At 33.9% G+C, this 20,038-nt stretch overlaps 1 protein-coding gene across 1 annotated transcript in view; it reads left to right on the top strand.

The window, feature by feature from the left end:
* The first annotated feature begins 221 nt into the window (after window positions 1–221).
* Window positions 222–20,038, top strand: part of LOC134841130 (mitogen-activated protein kinase kinase kinase kinase 3-like) — a 73,135-nt gene continuing 53,318 nt past the window's right edge. Inside the window, exon 1 of the mRNA XM_063856919.1 lies at window positions 222–552. Coding sequence (XP_063712989.1) covers window positions 412–552 — 141 coding nt within the window. The 5' untranslated portion in view covers window positions 222–411. The remainder of the gene's footprint in view (window positions 553–20,038) is intronic.

Below are 20,038 nucleotides of genomic sequence, written 5' to 3'. Positions count from 1 at the left end.
GTATTATTGGATACAGATGAATCAGCGAATTAAACCAGGGTGACCTAGGTTGAGTTTTTTTCCACAAAATCATGTACCCGAAAAATGTTGAACGTTGAGATAAGCTTTTCACGCTAACTCGGTTTTCTTCCTCTGTGAGTATGGCGTGTACCTTGACCTATCTCCGCCCAGTCCCTGGCTTTTCTTCTGTATAATTTTAAATAAAGTTTTCTTTCAGATTGCGAATGCTTAGAACAAGTAGAAATCAAAGATGCTAAATGTTTTCAAATGGAGCTGCGCAATATTTGTAGATCAGAAGCTGTAGATTTATGTCACCACGCCTTTGACTTCGAACAACCTGAAAAACACAGAAACTCATTCAAAGCAGTGGGGTCAACTGTCGTATTGCAGGTAGTTATCTAGAGAAGAAGTATGGCAGCCGGTGGTCATCCCAGAGGCCGTGGTCTGATGGAGGCCCCTAGATTAGACAGTCATATAAGGAGGGAGAATCCACAGAGGTTGTACAATATTGTCGAGCTGATAGGTTCAGGCAGCTATGGACAGGTGTACACGGTAAATATAACTCAATTTATGTTCATCCTGTTCTTGTTTCTTTCAGTTCGAGTTTTTTTTCTTAAGTATATTTATTCATCTTTTTCTTGAATAGTTTCTTCGTGTTTTTTTTTTCATTTAGTACTGAATGAGTAGAACATAAAAAACATGCAGATTTATAATTTGACGAAGCCAATTTTATACCATTTATTCGCAATTTTCGACGCGAATTGCATTTTCTCTGGGGTGGGAAATGTTAGCCCTCCCTGAAGAAACAAGCTTGAATTCTGCTGATCACGCAACCCTGATTTTCGATTGGAAGGTTTAGCTTATTGCCTTTTGGCCAATAATCACCCACAGGGCTTGTTTCATTAGAAGGAAACATTATAAAAACAGAATTGTCGTTTGCTCAACTAGTAGCACAGTTATTTTTGAAATGGATGAGATTTTTTCGGGGTTAGATGATGAGAGTTTTTCGGGGTTAGATTAGGAGTGAGGACTTCAAGTTTTCCTAGAACTTTAACTACGCTTGCGTTTAGCTAGCGTTATCAAACCGGAATGTAGAATTTTTTCGGGTTAACAACTTAGATAACAGAATCACTTGAATTACTTGTATCTTGATTCATAATAAATTCAAATTTGTAAGCGTTACCGGTCAACTTTACCTGGAAATAACGAATATTCCTAGGACGGCAAAGGTCCTGGTTTCGAATCTGACCAGGACCTTTTTTTTTCAAACGGGAAATATTCTGTTGTAAATAAAGTTGTCGGCCAATTATTTGTCTGCTTATCTGTTCTCGGCTTAGTTGTCACATCTTGGAATCGGCTTCTTTGCCGTGCACGTTTTTCTTAAATGTTGTTTTTATAATTTTACTTACCTTGACTTCGTATTTCCTTTTTTTTTGCTGAAAAAAATTCCTCTGCCCAAATTGGTTTGGCTTATTTTTAATCGGCTTAATGACCTAGTTTCGGATCGTTTTAAGGGAAACATTTTAAACGCTCTCTCCGCACTTTTCGAGTTAGTTTAATGCAGAGATGTTGTTAAAATAGTTAAACCATTGTTTTAACCATTAACCAATTAAATAATTTTCGGATAATCAAATCGGTTTAACCAATACTGGTTTTAAACAGTGATAAAAAATTTCCTTGTGTGAATCCATTCCGCATAAGCGGCTGCGCCTTCTTTTTCACACAAAAAACTATGATTCTCGGAAATATCAATTTTTTTGTTTATGGACTTTTTAGTTCTTGGACTTTTCTCTCTTATTATCCTGCCAAATCTGATATCATAGGTTTAATCTAAACAACAGATTGGCGAGTGCCTACCTTTATAACTGGCTACCCAGTTTGTTTTAGAAAAAATTGATGGCCCTCAAATATGTCAGAGTTTTGAAGCTTTGACAGTTTTTTTGGATACTTTTTTATTTTTGCAAAAACTACGGTGCCAATTCTCAGGTTGAATTCAATTGGGAAACCCGGTTTTGGGAACTTTCTCTGCTTAAGCGGCCACAACCTGCTTGTTGTGGAAATGAGGTGTGTAATTTGGAAATTCGGTTGACCGTTTTTTAGAACTTTTCACTGTTTTCTAGAAACTTATTGAATTTTTATTGTTCTTAAAGTTTACACAATAAAATCTGATTAAAAGTTAGATCGAAAGAACCGGTTTCAATAATTGTTCCCGCAGAAGCGACTACCCTTAATTTTTTATAAGAGAAATATTATTTTCTTGAGAAAATTGATAGTCTTAAAATTTTTTACTCTTCTCATTTATTTTAGTTGAGAAACACCTAAGGTTTTGGGCAAAGTCAAAACTTTTCAAATCACATGTTTCGTGCCGCATCTTTATAGCTAATTCATTCAATATCAAACGGTTACCTCCACTTTTAGCTGACCCCTAGATTTGTTCATTTAGAAATACGACAAATTTGGTTCACCTAGTTTTTTCTCAACGTTAAAAAAAATTTTGACTCGTTTTTTTTTGTTTGTTTTGTATCGCAAGTGCACGTTCTTTAATATGAATTACAGTTTATACGCTTCCGATTTTCGAAATTTCTTTTGATATATTTTTTGGGTTTAATGGCCGTGTACCCAAATAGTGGAGGCTTAGAGCTTTGTGAAATTTTTTTCAAAGCTGATTTAACAGTGGCAATTTGAGATAAACGTATGAAATTTTTGGCTGATACTTTTTTTTCAAACCATTTTTTGACCTAAAGGAATTAGTCTCTATATCTTCGTCTAGCTTGCCATACTTTTTTATTGATGAATAGCAGCTGATGCATAGCTCCGATTTGTCCGTGTTTAATTATTCAGAGCTAATGAACGAAATATTTATTACCGTGTTGATTTCTTGTGGCTGAAGTCTGGGCGTCATTTTTAAAGCTATTTTTGCTAGGATTTTTGACGAAAGTAACGAAGCATTTTTGTGAGCTGTGGTTTTGTGTCTCTTTATCTAAAACACGATAATTGCAAGTCCGCGTTTTTTTACGGCATTTGCGTATAATTTCCTTTTACGCAAATGCATATGCGTATAACGAATCAAGCCTGAAAAAATGAACCTCCAAATTCTTCTAGTTTTCGAGATCGCATTTTTTCAAAATTTTATCATCTCATTCTAAGCACATATTTTTTGCAGATGATTATTAATGAATATTTGCTCATCTAACCACAATTTTTATCCTCTAGTTCTATTTATTTTCAACTTTAGAATATTCGCATTTTTGAAAAAGAAAAAACTCGATTTTAGTAGGTATTTTTTGCGTTTTGTTTTTCCATTAATTTTTGAGGTTATTGAAACATCGTATAGCATTATCGATAGTAATCGATAGTGCATGCTACTAATTTGTACTCACGTCAAAAAGACATTAATAACCGCTTCAAAAAAATCTTATTTATTTTTTTCTTGTTTTAACAAAAAAAATTTAATTTGTATGTAGATTAGCGCCTTTAGTCTATCTTTTCCAATGTAGTGTAATGATTTGAATGTTTTGATATCAATTTTTTTGACCCAAAGGAATTAGTCTCTATATCTTCGTCTAGTTTGCCATACTATTTTATTGATGACTAGCAAATGATGCATAGCTCCGATTTGTCCGTGTTTAATTATTCAGAGCTAATGAACGAAATATTTATTACCGTGTTGATTTCTTGTGGCTGAAGTCTGGGCGTCATTTTTAAAGCTATGTTTGCTAAGATTTTTGACGAAAGTAACGAAGCTTTTTTGAGAGCTGTGGTTTTTTGTCTCTTTATCTAAAACACAATAATTGCAAGTCCGCGTTTTTTTTACGGCATTTGCGTATAATTTCCTTTTTTTATCAAACGAAAAAAAGGGAAATTTAGCTTTTCCTTATTGTTCCGACTTTCAGAGAAAACGGAAACTTATGCTTGGGTTGACTTTTTTATATTCAGTCAATTTTCGGCAATCGAAATAATATTTTTTAACAGACGTTTTTATACCCCATTGAAGATATCAACTCCTTGAAATCAAATGTAAAAATATATCTTACCTCCGATGTTTTTTTGCAACGTTATGGGAGCTTGAAAATTGCCACTGTGGCCCTGATCTGGACTAATTTATGCTCTTTGAAGATTTTTTTCCTAATACTGAAAGTGTAGCACAAATTGTGCATGCGTGCCGATTGATTCCGCACGATAAAATTGTTCGAAATTGTATTAAGGCTCATTTTAATCAAATAATCGGTAGTTTTAATATCGTGCGACTTAAACTTTCACAATTAATCTTTGACCTTGTCCAAAATTAAAGTTTTTTCATTATTTGTTCTTAAAAAAGATTTGAGGTGGACTATGGGGGCAGTCGAAACTTTCAGGGCTTTGCCCTGTATACGAGCAGTCTCGTTCTCATTCAAACGTTTTTCTTTTTGCAGGCGATACAAATTTATTGTGTGATTCCTCAAATTTTGTGGATTTTAATTAGATTTGACAAATGTTTCATCCTGCTTTGCTTAAATAAGTTAACTTGAACTTCAGATGAAACTATTCTACTAAGTGTGAAAAAAATAGGAGTGCTTGTAATCTTTGTGTCTTTCTTGATAATAACTATAAAGCTGAACCCTGTTGTAAGTTTCTTGGTGTCAATGTAGATGCTAACTTGAAATTTTGACAACAAATGAGTATTATAAATTCTAAACCAAGGCGGCTTTGCGGTATAGTTTTGACAATGAGATGCTATGTACCAACTTCGATTTTGCTCAAATACTATCAGTCAAATATAAAGCCAATAATACCATATGGTTTGCTCGTCTATGGTGGCACGAATTTTGCTTTTTTGAGTCAAGTCTTCCCCCCATTCTGTAAAAATGAAAGAGAAACGTGATCGTGAGCAAACAGAGGAGCAACATTACTGAACATTTTGAGTGACAATGGTCTGTTGCTGGAGAATATTGGAAAATATAAAGTAATCGAAGAAATTATTTTCGTTCATAAATGCTAAAAGAATTTTCGGAAATTTGAACTGGTACAGCACGTATTTCAATAGGTATTTATTTTTTTGAAAAGCTTTCCCAATATTTAGACCTTATCAAATTTAGGGGTCAATTCAGGGTGACGAATCTAGCCTGAAAAAATGAACCTCCAAATTCTTCTAGTTTTCGAGATCGCATTTTTTTCAAAATTTTATCATCTCATTCTAAGCGCATATTTTTTGCAGATGATTATTAATGAATATGTGCTCATCTGACCACAAATTTTATCCTCTAGTTCTATTTATTTTCAACTTTAGAATATTCGCATTTTTGAAAAAGAAAAAACTCGATTTTAGTAGGTATTTTTTGCGTTTTGTTTTTCCATTAATTTTTGAGGTTATTGAAACATCGTATAGCATTATCGATAGTAATCGATAGTGCATGCTACTAATTTGTACTCACGTCAAAAAGCCATTAATAACCGCTTCAAAAAAATCTTATTTATTTTTTTTCTTGTTTTAACAAAAAAAATTTAATTTGTGTGTAGATTAGCGCCTTTAGTCTATCTTTTCCAATGTAGTGTAATGATTTGAATGTTTTGATATCAATTTTTTTGACCCAAAGGAATTAGTCTCTATATCTTCGTCTAGTTTGCCATACTATTTTATTGATGACTAGCAAATGATGCATAGCTCCGATTTGTCCGTGTTTAATTATTCAGAGCTAATGAACGAAATATTTATTACCGTGTTGATTTCTTGTGGCTGAAGTCTGGGCGTCATTTTTAAAGCTATGTTTGCTAAGATTTTTGACGAAAGTAACGAAGCTTTTTTGAGAGCTGTGGTTTTTTGTCTCTTTATCGAAAACACAATAATTGCAAGTCCGCGTTTTTTTTACGGCATTTGCGTATAATTTCCTTTTTTTATCAAACGAAAAAAAGGGAAATTTAGCTTTTCCTTATTGTTCCGACTTTCAGAGAAAACGGAAACTTATGCTTGGGTTGACTTTTTTATATTCAGTCAATTTTCGGCAATCGAAATAATATTTTTTAACAGACGTTTTTATACCCCATTGAAGATATCAACTCCTTGAAATCAAATGTAAAAATATATCTTACCTCCGATCTTTTTTTGCAACGTTATGGGAGCTTGAAAATTGCCACTGTGGCCCTGCTCTGGACTAATTAATGCTCTTTGCAGATTTTTTCCTAATACTGAAAGTGTAGCACAAATTGTGCATGCGTGCCGAATGATTCCGCACGATAAAATTGTTCGAAATTGTATTAAGGCTCATTTTAATCAAATAATCGGTAGTTTTAATATCGTGCGACTTAAATTTTCACAATTAATCTTTGACCTTGTCCAAAATTAAAGTTTTTTCATTATTTGTTCTTAAAAAAGATTTGAGGTGGACTATGGGGGCAGTCGAAACTTTCAGGGCTTTGCCCTGTATACGAGCAGTCTCGTTCTCATTCAAACGTTTTTCTTTTTGCAGGCGATACAAATTTATTGTGTGATTCCTCAAATTTTGTGGATTTTAATTAGATTTGACAAATGTTTCATCCTGCTTTGCTTAAATAAGTTAACTTGAACTTCAGATGAAACTATTCTACTAAGTGTGAAAAAAATAGGAGTGCTTGTAATCTTTGTGTCTTTCTTGATAATAACTATAAAGCTGAACCCTGTTGTAAGTTTCTTGGTGTCAATGTAGATGCTAACTTGAAATTTTGACAACAAATGAGTATTATAAATTCTAAACCAAGGCGGCTTTGCGGTATAGTTTTGACAATGAGATGCTATGTACCAACTTCGATTTTGCTCAAATACTATCAGTCAAATATAAAGCCAATAATACCATATGGTTTGCTCGTCTATGGTGGCACGAATTTTGCTTTTTTGAGTCAAGTCTTCCCCCCATTCTGTAAAAATGAAAGAGAAACGTGATCGTGAGCAAACAGAGGAGCAACATTACTGAACATTTTGAGTGACAATGGTCTGTTGCTGGAGAATATTGGAAAATATAAAGTAATCGAAGAAATTATTTTCGTTCATAAATGCTAAAAGAATTTTCGGAATTTTGAACTGGTACAGCACGTATTTCAATAGGTATTTATTTTTTTGAAAAGCTTTCCCAATATTTAGACGTTATCAAATTTAGGGGTCAATTCAGGGTGACGAATCTAGCCTGAAAAAATGAACCTCCAAATTCTTCTAGTTTTCGAGATCGCATTTTTTTCAAAATTTTATCATCTCATTCTAAGCGCATATTTTTTGCAGATGATTATTAATGAATATGTGCTCATCTGACCACAAATTTTTTCCTCTAGTTCTATTTATTTTCAACTTTAGAATATTCGCATTTTTGAAAAAGAAAAAACTCGATTTTAGTAGGTATTTTTTGCGTTTTGTTTTTCCATTTATTATTGAGGTTATTGAAACATCGTATAGCATTATCGATAGTAATCGATAGTGCATGCTACTTATTTGTGCTCACGTCAAAAAGACATCAATAACCGCTTCAAAAAAATTTTATTTATTTTTTTTTTCTTATTTTAACAAAAAATTTTTAACTTGTGTAGATTAGCGCCTTTAGTCTATCTTTTCCAATTTAGTGTAATGATTTGAATGTTTTGATATCAATTTTTTAAACTAGTTGAAAAAAAAAGATGATTGTAGTTTGTTTCAACATGTTTCTGGATTAATAAGTTCTTCTACTTCTTTATTAGTATTGCAATGTAATTAGCTTTACACCGATGTGAAATAATTAGCATAATATTCAATTGGCATACACGACCTTTTTTATCATGAAGGTGCTGTTTAGCGTAATTTATTATAGTCTGAGAAAATTTAAATTGGTGTTTAGACCAATATTAATAAAACTCACTGTTTTTCAGTTTTTGACCATTTTCAGGTTTTCTATAAAAGTATCATTTACCAATATTATCTGAAACAATTTTAAAGCTTCAAGATGAATATTGTATGTGGAGTGTTCTAAGCTACAAAACAGAAAAGTATTTAAAAAATTTTAGAAAATAAAACAGTATTGAGTATGGTAAGCGGGTGTCATTGGTATGCTTAGCTGAATGCGCGTAGGCGTTATTTTATCATTTGCTCGTATATGAGTTTGAGATACCCTGAAACTGCCCATCTTCATTCAAATGTAACGCCGTCATCCAAACACTAATTCAAAGGAGACAGAAAACCTAGGATTCAATTAATTTTAACGCTCCTAAACTATTCGTCGAATTCCCAAGGTACTTAACTTGTTAATTGACAATTGCCTGTGCAAATATTATTTCCAGTTAAATGGAGATGAAATCAGATGGTACCACATAATAGCATTCGCTTAACATTGAATGGAAATCCTGATTCCGCCTTAAGTGCCACTTCGTTTCTGGTTAATTGAGTTCGACGATGTTTCTTGGGACAATTAGTTTGCCTCAATTCAATTTCGAAGAATTTCTCAGCGGGAATAATTCACCGCCTGCGCTTAAAAAACAAAAGGAAGCCCAAATGTAAATCAGCCGATTTAAATGCCAGGTATCATAAAAAAAGACAGATTAGTATGTTCTTTTGTCCTAAACGGCCAAAAAAAACAAGAACAATTGAACTATTTCGCTTTGCAAAAACTCAACATTGACGGTCGTATTTTGTGTAACTTTAGACAATCTACAAAATGAAACTTGAAATAACATTTTGTTCAAGTGTCAATAAACGTAGTGAAAACAATCATATGGGTTGAGTTGATTTTTTTCCAGGAAACATCAAATTTTGCGGTTTCACTTATGATATTTTTCATATGCGAAAAGAAAGTAAAATTACGCTCTCGAGTAGAATACGCAAAAATTGAGCAACAAAACGTGAATTAAATCTGGTTTAGTGAACAAAAAACCTCTAATAGCTACAGAAATGCATTCATATAAATTAATGCATTTATTTATGAATGCCTTTAAGTTTATATGAACTTTTTGAGTGCAATTCAAATTTGTTTGCTGAAAATTGGTAAATTGCGCTTTACGCTTGAGTAAAGAAATAGCGCTAAAAACTTGAACAAATTTAACTTTCAGCGGAATAAACAAACCCATTGATCCAGTTTTCGTAAAGTGGGATAATTCTATCAAAAATTTGTCAACCATAATTTGTTATTGAAATTCAAAGAGCTTTAGGGCAATCTATTTGATTCTTTGAAAGTTCGAAAATTGTTATTTTTGAGAAAGTTTGTTTTTGGTTTTCTTGCATGATTAAGAATCGATGAGCGTTGCTTAGACTGTTTTTTGCTGTTTGGTTTTTGATTTCTTTTCTATTTCAGTTTCTTTTGTTTACATCGGTGGCACTTTTGGTATATTTCATTTTAATCATATTTAAGCGTAGGCAATTTAATAGCATATGATACGGTTTTATTGTTGGCTAGCTTAAGGTCCTATTGAAAACAACAGGTAATTTGAAAATGTACAGAATTTGATGTTCTTTGATGTTTTTTTTTTGCGACGCTCTGGAAAGTTATTGCACTTTTCGCAGAAATTTCATTTTGTCTCAAAAACAACTGAACCGGTTTTCAAAACAATGGTACCCATGGACAAGCTGGCGGCTCTTTTATGTGCCTGCATATTTTACTAGTCCCTATTTATTTTACCCCACGTTCTACGACCTTCGAAAGTATCGGAAGGGGATTTTTGACCTTTTTGTTTTCGATTTTTTTTCATTGTCTCAAATATTAAATGCGCAAATCTGAGATGAACTTTTCAATCAAAAGAAAAAATCATGGAGATCCCCCTTCTTAGGCGGCTATTACCTTAATTCGATAGAATAAAGTTATGGCCTCAAAGAAGTCACAAAAATTTGAAATACTGTTTCAAAGCCAAGTTGACTCGAGGCCCAAAAAATCACGGACCTTCAAAGTGTGAAAGCATTTTGTCCTTAGCCTGCTGTGATGTTCGAATTTTTATCCGTTGAGTGAAATAGGCTTGACTGACTTCATAATTTTATAGCAACAAAACAACAAAATCTGCATTCGTAAAAACTTGCAGCTCTAAAAACTGTTTTAATGACCGGGTTCCTATTTACGTCAAATTTGATTCAACTTCACGCGTATAATACAAAGTTTTTGCAAATTTAACAACTAAATTTGTTATTTTTTTTTGTAGAAACGTACTCCCATGGTCTAAAAATAGCTGGTAGCTCAAAACGCCACCGTAAGGGTAACATATCAAACATGGTTCTTCAAATGTTGTTTGTTATTTCTTTCCACAAAAGAAAAGTAATTCTTTGCGTCATGAAAGATAATGAAACAAACTAAAACACACCTAAAATGTCCGTTTTTTGCAGTCCTTCTATGAAAACTTGTGAAGGTTCGAATTCGAAAATAAACGATCCATTATGGTTGTGGGATGGATTTTTCGTCTGCTTGAAAGATTTGAAGTTAGCGTCATTGTACTGCTTCGCTTCCAGCGTCCGCGTCGTAATTTTTTGCTCCATTTTCTGGAACTTCCAGTTGGTCTCAGGCGTTTCACGTTGACTAGCAAAAACGCTACTTTCGAATTAATATCACTCGCAGCGTATTTATTATTGGAATGTATCTTGAAGGTTCAAAGCCGTCTGAATTTGATATTAATTTTGTACTAGGTTTTTCCAGATTTATACGCTGGGTCTTTCTGTCTCCGCAAAGTATTTTGGATATTAGTCTGCAGAAAGTCGAGTTTATTTGTAAGCCAATCCAATGATTGAGGACTCCTGTCAATGGCCCCATTTCAGTGGCCGCATTTTTTGAAATTTTTATTCTTTTTTAAACCTTTAACTTTTCTCAAAAACTACCCTGCCAAATCAGAGATTAAGGGTTGAACCGAAAGAAAAAAAAACAATTATGCGAATCTCTATTGTGTAAGCGGCCATGCCTTGTGTTTTGAAAAAATATGGCCTTAGCAAATGTCCAATTTTTGAAATTTTGCCAGTTTTCTTGGAAACTTAATCTTTTTTTTCTTCAAAAATTAGCCCGCTGATTCTGATGTTATTGCTTCACTCAAACTAACATGGTGCTTAGATTTTCCCTGTTTAATAAGTTTCACTTTTTTAGAAAAGTCGGTAAGGTTATCGCAAAAATCCATTTTTGAAATTTTAACCGTTATTGTAAATATTTCCAATTTTTTTAACGAAAATCACTAGCTAAATTTACTTTTTGAAAATTACGTGTCAGTACAATCAAAGATTAAAATATTTAAAAAGATTAAATATATAATCATTAGGATGGAGATTCAAATCTGGATCATTGAAATAGTTTTTATGGTCGAATTTTTGCTGCATAGCCTTGGCAATTTGATAAGAAATTGCAGCTGCTTTATTGGTGGCTAGTGTAAGTAAAATTACTAGTGGTCGTGGAGCAGATATGAAAACGCGTTACTCGTCATCTCAGCAAAAAATTTCCCAATGTGATTTCCTGATTTTATTTTGTTTTGCCTGTTCAGAGCTCTTTTTGGCATTTTTCTCGCTTGTGTTTGCGAAGCAAAGTTTTTTTTCGAAATTCGAAGAGCTTTAAGGCCATCTATTTTGTTCTCTGAAATTTGAGATTTTTCCAAAAGCCAAATCAGCATTTTTTCTGTTTTCTTGCGTCATTGACTCTGTTCCAACTGTCTGTTGGCTATGTTTTTCCCTTACCAGGAATAAAAAAAATAGGCTATCCGGAAATTTAGAAGTTTCGGTTATACTGGAGCAAAAATTTTTATCAGCTGTCCAAGCAATGACAAAAAATACCTTGATAAGTAATTTGAGAGGGAAGAGGGTAGACCCAGCAAAAAAACATTTTGAATTGAATCGTATCAACATTTTTTCTGGCTTTGAGGAACAGATTTTTTTGGTACTAACTGGGAACGAATTGCTTTTCCGGTTATATGGAGATTTACTTTTTATAAAGCTCAGCGCTCATCGTAGACTGTAGCATTTTCCTGTCATTTACGATTCTGGATCAAGTTAACCTCTTACATCCCAAAGTTGTAAGTATTGAGGACTTTAACTTAGTTCAGAATCAACTTATTTGTTATCAGGGCTAAGTAATTTGAATGTTTTTTTAATTGAAACGGTCTTGCCTATCTCACCGTGCTTAAGCTCTTCCAACGTATCATTTTAGGATGTGTAAATGTATAACTTTTCTTGTTTTTAAAACCCCAAGGCTTTGAATTGAGACTGAATACTCGAGATTCCCATTTTTTTTAAGCTTCGAGATATGCTTATTTAATGGGAGAATTTACTTTTCCGGCAGCATAATCTACTGCTTCTAGAACACTGTTTAAGTCTTCGGTAAAAAAATACGCGACTGCCAGATGAAGTTTTTGGGAAATGAATGATGCGTTAATGAAGTTCCGAGATTGCTCATATTGCGTAAACTTGACGTTATATTTTTTTTATTATTTCCTCTCAATTGCAAAAGAAGCTACAGATTTAACTCGGTCATAATTTATTCCGTTTAACATCCTCAAGTAGTTTGAAATCATAATTTTATCTGATTGCAACTTAACAAGCTAGCTGGTTGCTGTGCAAGTAGCACAGAATGTTCTGACCACACCCTGACCTCAGGAAAAAAATTCATTTGTTTTCCAATTTAGTTTCTTTTCTTGTGCGTCGTAAGGTGATACAACTAAGCGCAACCGTAGAAATTTTGTGAATTATGCATAAACGGCTATAAGTGTCTCCAAAAAATATATAAATAAAAAAATGAAGTGCCAAATGAAGTTTCAAAACAAGTTCTCCTTTTTTTATAGTATAATCAGTATTTTTATCGTCAATTGCTAATTTTGGTCTATAATGAATGTTACTCGATTGCTTTACTAGCTCAAAATTTGACTAATTTATTTTTAAACCAGTCTTTCTCTACATAAGGACAATTTCTTGTTTCTTTAAAGTTTTTATATAATCAAATCACGACTGAAAGGGCTCTAATATCTAATATGCTATATTACTCACCGAGTCCGAGAATTATTCGTCAAAAGTGCTATGTAAAAGTGCTAGAAAATTTTAACCCCCCTGCTTTTCTATCTGCTTTCTGCTAAGTTTCCTGATGCATTTGTTGAAGTTTTGGGTGTTTTCATCAAAATACAAAAACTAGTGAAATAACTTAGTCTGTTTTTTGTTCGAGAATGAAAAACGTTTATTTTTTGTCTAGCTAATTTGATTGGTTTTTGGGCGTTGATCCGTTTTCAATTGATGTTCTTTGTAGGTTCAGGGCGATGGACTTGAAAATTTATTGGCCTAGTTGCCACAACACAGTTTTTCTTTTCTTGCAGACGTTTTCTTTCTTTTTATTTTCAGCTTTCACATCCTTGAAGTTGTAAGTGTAAGTATTGTTTAATCTAGTCTCACGTGGTTTTTTTTTATGAAATCATATTTTTTCGGTATAACTTATGTCTGCTCAAAGATTACCGGCTTTGTTTCTTCTTCCTAAATTTTGTACCGTTGCTAATTTATTACTACAAATTTTGGCATGTTAACCTAGAATGAATTTCTATCGAGACATACGAAAAATTAATTTTCTGGTAGATCTAGCTTTTTCAACGTTTTCCATCACTTATCTTTTTAATTTTGTGTTCAATCGCAAGTGGTGGGAAACTCAGCTTCATCTGTGTAATATCTTATAGACACTTCAGTACAGTGTGCTAATCTTAATTGTGAAGATTTCGGGCTACGACAAGGTTGAATTGGATGTTACGTCTCAGGATGTTGAAATTGCTCATCCGAAATTACTTGTGAGCCCATCCGAGGAATGATCCATCGAAATGATTATGGTCCAGTATTTCTCTGTTGGTTTTGAAAATTTTTTCCAAATCCAGAGCTTGTCACTGCTTTCAAGATTATTGGTGCTTCCGAGGTAGTTTGCGTATCTTCGTGTTTCATTTTGAAAGTCTAGCATTTGAACAAGCTCAGTCATCGCGTCCACTCCTCAATGAACTGAAAAAACGCCAGTTGCGGGTTCCAGCTTCCACAACTATAATGCAAAAACTGCTGGGTTATTGTTTATCAATTACGGTTGTACTCCAGCAGCCAGGATTATTTTTCACTGTTTCCACCTCCAACGCAGACTCCAAGTCAAAGTAAACCGTGAATGGGCTATAGCGTTTGGCACCTATGTTTTTAAGTGGTACCCTATGTTTTTGAGTCGTACACGCTCGTTGGCATCTTGCAAAGAAGAAATTTTTAATCCATTCTGCATGCAGGCTAATTGGTGGCGCTCAAGTCGTTCCATATTTGAACATCGGTAGAAGCAGTTTTGGTGGCAGAGCGGGTTTCTCAATCTGTGTTTTCGTTTTGCAGTTTGCTGACTAATTTGTTCAGGTCTTTTATCACCACGTAGTGATGTATACCCTTATCGTATATCAGCAGCAAATCCACATCGGACTGGTATTTCGAAACTCTCAAGGGTAAAAGATTTTTTTCGTTGTACTGAAAAACTGATTGATATTGTTTATACGAATCATAATAATTTTTTCTTAGAATGTGCAGCTAAAACTTTGACTTGATATGCTTAGATAAAATATAGGCTCTTATCAATGAAAAAAAAAATAAAAAAAAGGCAGCAATTTTATTTGTTAACTAACCTGAAGACTTCATTAAAACAGATAAAAACATTGGTGAAATTTGAAATTGTTGTGCATCGTGTTAAAAACTTTTTTTTGTTTAGTGGCACAAAGGAATAACAAAATTTGTTATCCAGCTACTGATTAACGTCCAGAAATGCCTAAATAAAGTTGACAATTACCCTAAGCGTGGTGTGTAAAATGTAAATATGTTTTTAGGGCTGAAGCAATTCAAAGTAGAAAACTGGGGGCTTTGAAGATCTATACCTTCAAGAAACCACATGGCGCCTTTTTATGATATTCTCATGCCAAAGTGACGAAGGTTTACAAGTCATAAAGATAATGCAACCAGGGAAAGTTAGGCAAGGTTTGTGGCCTATTACGGGCTTACCAGATAGAAATGACACGTGTAACTGAAACTCATTTAAATGTTACCGCATTACTAATTAATTGTCTCCACTGAAGCTTAAGGCCTACCTAAAAGTTAAATCAGCCGAGTTAAGCTATCCGCTAGCTAAATCTTTCAGAAGTAGTCTTTTGATTGAAACAGTTAAATAAAATCACCGCTACCGAACTATGTACACGTTTGAAAGTGATAACGGGTTTTATGATAATTTTCGTGATATTTTCTCAGGAGAAAAACGTATAGTCAGAGTTGGAACGAAAACATTTGAAAAAACAGATAATTATGTAACAGTAAAATTGTGTTTGAAGAAGAGTGTATTCGCCAATTTCTGGACAGTTTTTTCAATCATTCGAGTTCTTCAGCCGCTGCTATGAGACGCATACTGATGAACAGTAGAAAGTCTTTGGTCAACGCGATCATAGAATTGATCCTGGGTCCATCCTTGAACATCCACAGCAGGCATTTCACATTTGGTGAAGACGGTTATTACTTCTTCTGTGCCATCTGTTTTTTCGTTTTCAAGGGCTAGCTCTACCGACAACTGTACTTTTTGAGGCTCGTACATTGTATTTTGATGTATCAATTCTTCGGCATCTTCTCTCTTAGTCACAAATAGCGTTATCAAGTTCAATTTTTTTCCGTATGCCATATTTCGTATTCCCTCACTGCGCCAACAAACGCTGTCACAAGCTTGATAGAAGTGAGAATTTATTGCTTCACATCCCATGCTGGCATACCGTGTCCGTTTCGCATATCCTCAGCATACGCGCGATAATTTTTGTACGCATTCAATTTTTCGTTGTTCCGACTTACCACTTGTTTTGTGACAATTTTTTTATTCGACTCGAAATGACTTATCCTCTAGCTGACAATGCCCACAGATGTCGTCTGTTTTGACAGGATCGACTTTGTGAACAGATATTGGCAAGTTTTTTGAGGCTTCTTCGGTCGCTCAGTTTCTTTTGGCTGAAATTACCAGAATCAAGTTTTGTAGAACTCGCGAAATTTCGAAAAGCAAGGTTTGTAGTTCAAAAGCAGAAACTGTTGTACAAGACAGGCAGGAGAGTTTTAGTCATTTTTTCTTTTACCACGGCGATTAATTTTGCTTAGAGTTTCACACTTTGTTGATATTTTGTTCAATTTCCAAACTAGGAGTGGCTTCGAAAGGTAAAGCTCAGGCTGATAAAGTCAAGAGGATGCTCTTAAAACTTGAGCTGATGCTATAAGTAAACAGCAAATAAATTCATCAGCAATTACTTCAATGAGACCTCGCCTGAGCTCATAAACCCAGTAGAGTGAACTTAAACTCTTGCACCGAATGTGATTAATCAGCAACTGGGCTGTAAGTTTAATTTAGACCAGGAACGAAAGGAGCATCACCATGTTCGATTACAGGGTTTTTGTTAATCGATAGGGGTTACTATAATTGATAGGATTTTTGCCGAAGGTTAAGAAAAGATCAAACTCTATGGTAAAATCTTTGATTACGTTCGAATTTATTGCGTATCTTTTTTAAAGTGGTAAAGTTTGATATTTTTGGGTTTATTGGCACAATCTAATTTAAAAAGTTGTCTAGCTACTGATGAACGTCACAAAAAAGCCAGTTAAAAGTTTTCAATTTTTGAAAAGCTGATTTTTTTATGTAAAACTTTTAAAAATCGTTCAACCTTTTTGTTTGTTTTTCAAAGCAATATCGTAGTTAGTTTCATGAGCTGTAGAATAGAGAACAAGCAGCGAGAAAATAATTTCTTCGACCAGTGTTTTCAGGCTAAGATTCATGGATAATTTTCATGGAGTTATCTCCAAGTCTGTTGTAACCATCGGTTTTTGAAATCGTACCATTTGACTGAAGCAATTTTCCAAACTGATTTTCAGATCACTTCTTTATAATAACTCGAATCAGACTTCGAAACACTCTCCTGCATTGCTAAGAATTTACGGGAAAAACTCTTACGTTCTCCCAATCTGTCCCAACAATTTTCAAATGTTTCAATTTTCCTTCATTTTTCTTCAAATAGGTTTTTACACCGAATATTCACGAGGAAACACTGGTTTCTTTGATTTAGATATACCACTAGGCAACTAAACAGTTAGAAAGCGCAATTTAAATCTCGCTCCAAAATATACATAACACTTGGTATTTCCCTACCGACTTATCTTCTGTATCAGCTAATAATGTATTCATTTCATAGGACCAAGAATACATTTGTTTTTAGCCCAAAACCCTCCTAAAGCATTATTCAAAATTTTACCCCTGTTAAAAATCACAGGGGCTGGTACTTGGACCCACAATACTTTTTCCCACGGTATCCAGGGTTGGCATGTTATTTAACATTGTTATTTAACATTGAATTTAACTTACAGTGTTATTTATAATTTCTAACAGTGATGTTAGCTATTTCTTAGAAATATGAGTAATTCTTAGAAAAACACAACGCAACTATACTGCATGCTTGTTCCGAAACGATTGTAGCGAATCCCGAACGGATGAATTTTTTTTTTTCAAACCAATTGCAGTTTCACTTGACAAACTACAGAGCGATAAATCTCACCTGACGTATGGGAAGCTTCGTGCTCAACTCGGCGTTGAGAAAGCCGGAAAGTTGGCGTTTCTGTTCAAGAAACTCAACTCTTGTTGATATGTTTTTTTAATTAACAATTTAACAAAAATAACATGTTTTTTTTTGATAAATAACAGTTAGTTTGTTATTTTTGTTTTTAACTTACATTTTGCCAACCCTGACGGTATCTCAATGTGTGGGTTTGGTTTTCCCACGGTACCGACAACTGCTGCAGTAACCCCCTCCTCCTCTTGGTGAAATGGCGGATTACTGTACTACTACTTTACGGTTCTCGGAATATGACATAAATTCTACATCCAACGTTAATACTAAACAGTTGTGGTCTGGTTATAAAATATAACCACCTGATCCAACTCAAATTTTTTGCAAATTCAGAACTGCTCGATCGATGAATCGCTAATGTTAGAACTGCGATGTTTATCTCTGAACAGAGGTACTGTGTAGAGTTTGAGGAGTTTTCGGTATTTTAGTGTTTTATTACTGAAAATGTACTGATTTGAACAGCAAGACCAATCCGGCTTTTTCTTTTCAAATACGTGTCAAATATTGTAACCCAATGGAGTTTGTTCAATTAATGGTTTTAACAACCGTCTTTTCTCAATAAGGCAGCCTAAAACGGTAGTTGATGTGAGTTGTTGGTCAGTAGATCTAAAAATTGGTATCTTGTTAACTATTTCCGCCCCTCTGGTACCTTGTAACGAATCCCCCTCTATAAAGAAAGAATTGAACAGTTAAGCGCATGCAGTAATTTTGTGTCTTGTTAACTATTTCACCCCTATTCCCTATTTCCCCCCTATCGTTATTTTTAAGATGTGTTTGTGAATAGCAATTTCCAATTATATCTTATTCTAAACAAGGATTACCAGCTGCTGCTGTAGTAGCACTGAATGTTGTAAGCATACATAATTTTACATTGAAGTTTTAATAAATTTAGAATATAACATAACAATCGGGTACTCTTTTCGCGTGAAAAACTTTGTTTTTAGGACGCATCTCTTTCCATGTGACTTATTTTTTGAGGTCTCCGTTGAAATTTAAATGCATCAGACCTATTATGAGCATGATAGGCTTCTAAATACTCGTTCTTTTTGAAATTTGTTTCTTACGCGGGTTGCACTATTACCAACTCAATTTTTGTAAAGAGTCCCCTAATCAATTTTTCTTTTCAAAGACTTATTCGGCTGAAAAGGTTTTGTCGGAAGTTATATTGGCTTAATAGCCTGTTATTGTGTAATTTATGGCGTCATTTTTCTCCCAGCGTAACTTTGAAAGATAAAAGTTGCAGTTTTGTAAGTCAGTTTTCTCACGCCTCATCAGGCATAGATTTTTTTTTATCGCAACTAGAGCGAAGTTCCGCTTCGCCTTCGTGCTGATTTCCTACATTTCAGTTTTTAGCTATCGAGATAATGAGAGGGGACTGATTTCGTTTCTAGAAATCATTAGATTGGAAATGCAGTCAGAAGTAACTATAGCACTTTTTTTTATCACGGCTCAAAAAGCTTTAATTTTTACATTTATATTTGAACTATTTAGTGACTTTAATAAGTCAAAAATGGGGGGACACAAGCTAGTCCTTAGTTGCGTCCTTTCACTTATAGCCTCTACTGATGCAAATTTTCAGCTAAGATGAAAAGGCTGTGAGCAAAAACTCTTCATCTTTACAAACAATCTTTTCCTTATTATGTCCATCCTTGAAAGTTGGTTCTTAATGAAATATCAAAGGATTGAAAGAGAAAGACTAAAGGATAAGACAGATAAGCTTTCGAGGAGACCACAATAATTAGTTCGAAAATTCCACTTGATTATTTTCTAAATCGTATGAAAATAATTTTCATGCTATTGAGTAGCAGACCGATATACTTGAAGATTGGTCTGGAAATTGTTTTTTAGTTTTGATTCTTATTAGTTGAAATAAATCTTGAAATGATATTTCAAATAGTTTTTAAGATTAAAATGGCCAGAATTTACTTCTTTGAAATCAATTTATTTTCCCGTTGTATCCCAGAAAATCTTAGTACTGTCAAATTATGTTCCCCTGTATGATTCTTTCTACCCATAATATTTGTTTCCGAAAGTTAGAGATAGAAAAGTCATTGAAATTAAAAATCATTGGCATCATTGCCATTTTTTGAATGCAATCGTTGCCGATGATGCCTAATTCACCAACGTTATAGCAAACGTTATTAAATCAAGCCAACTTGTTCCATTTTAAAAATTAGGACTTAGGGTAAGACTCAAGGTTGAGACAGATAAGCTTTCGAGGACACCATAATAATCAGTTCAAAAAGTCCTCTTACTTTTTTCTTAATCGTATGAAAATAGTGTTCATGCTATTAAGTAGCAGACCGATATACTTGAAGATTGGTCTGGAAATTGTTTGCAAGGTTCGAGTTATTAGTTGAAATCAATCTTGAAGGTGATATTTCAAATAGTTTTTAGGATAGGATTAAAATGGCCTGAATTTACTTCTTTGAAATCAATTTATTTTTCACTGTTAATACCAGAAAAGCTTAGTACTGTCAAATTATGTCCCCCTGTATGATTC

Source organism: Symsagittifera roscoffensis, chromosome 3 (assembly GCF_963678635.1).
Source record: "Symsagittifera roscoffensis chromosome 3, txSymRosc1.1, whole genome shotgun sequence".
Classification (NCBI taxonomy): Eukaryota; Metazoa; Xenacoelomorpha; order Acoela; family Convolutidae; genus Symsagittifera; species Symsagittifera roscoffensis.
This window is presented reverse-complemented; position numbering and strand designations above follow the sequence as displayed.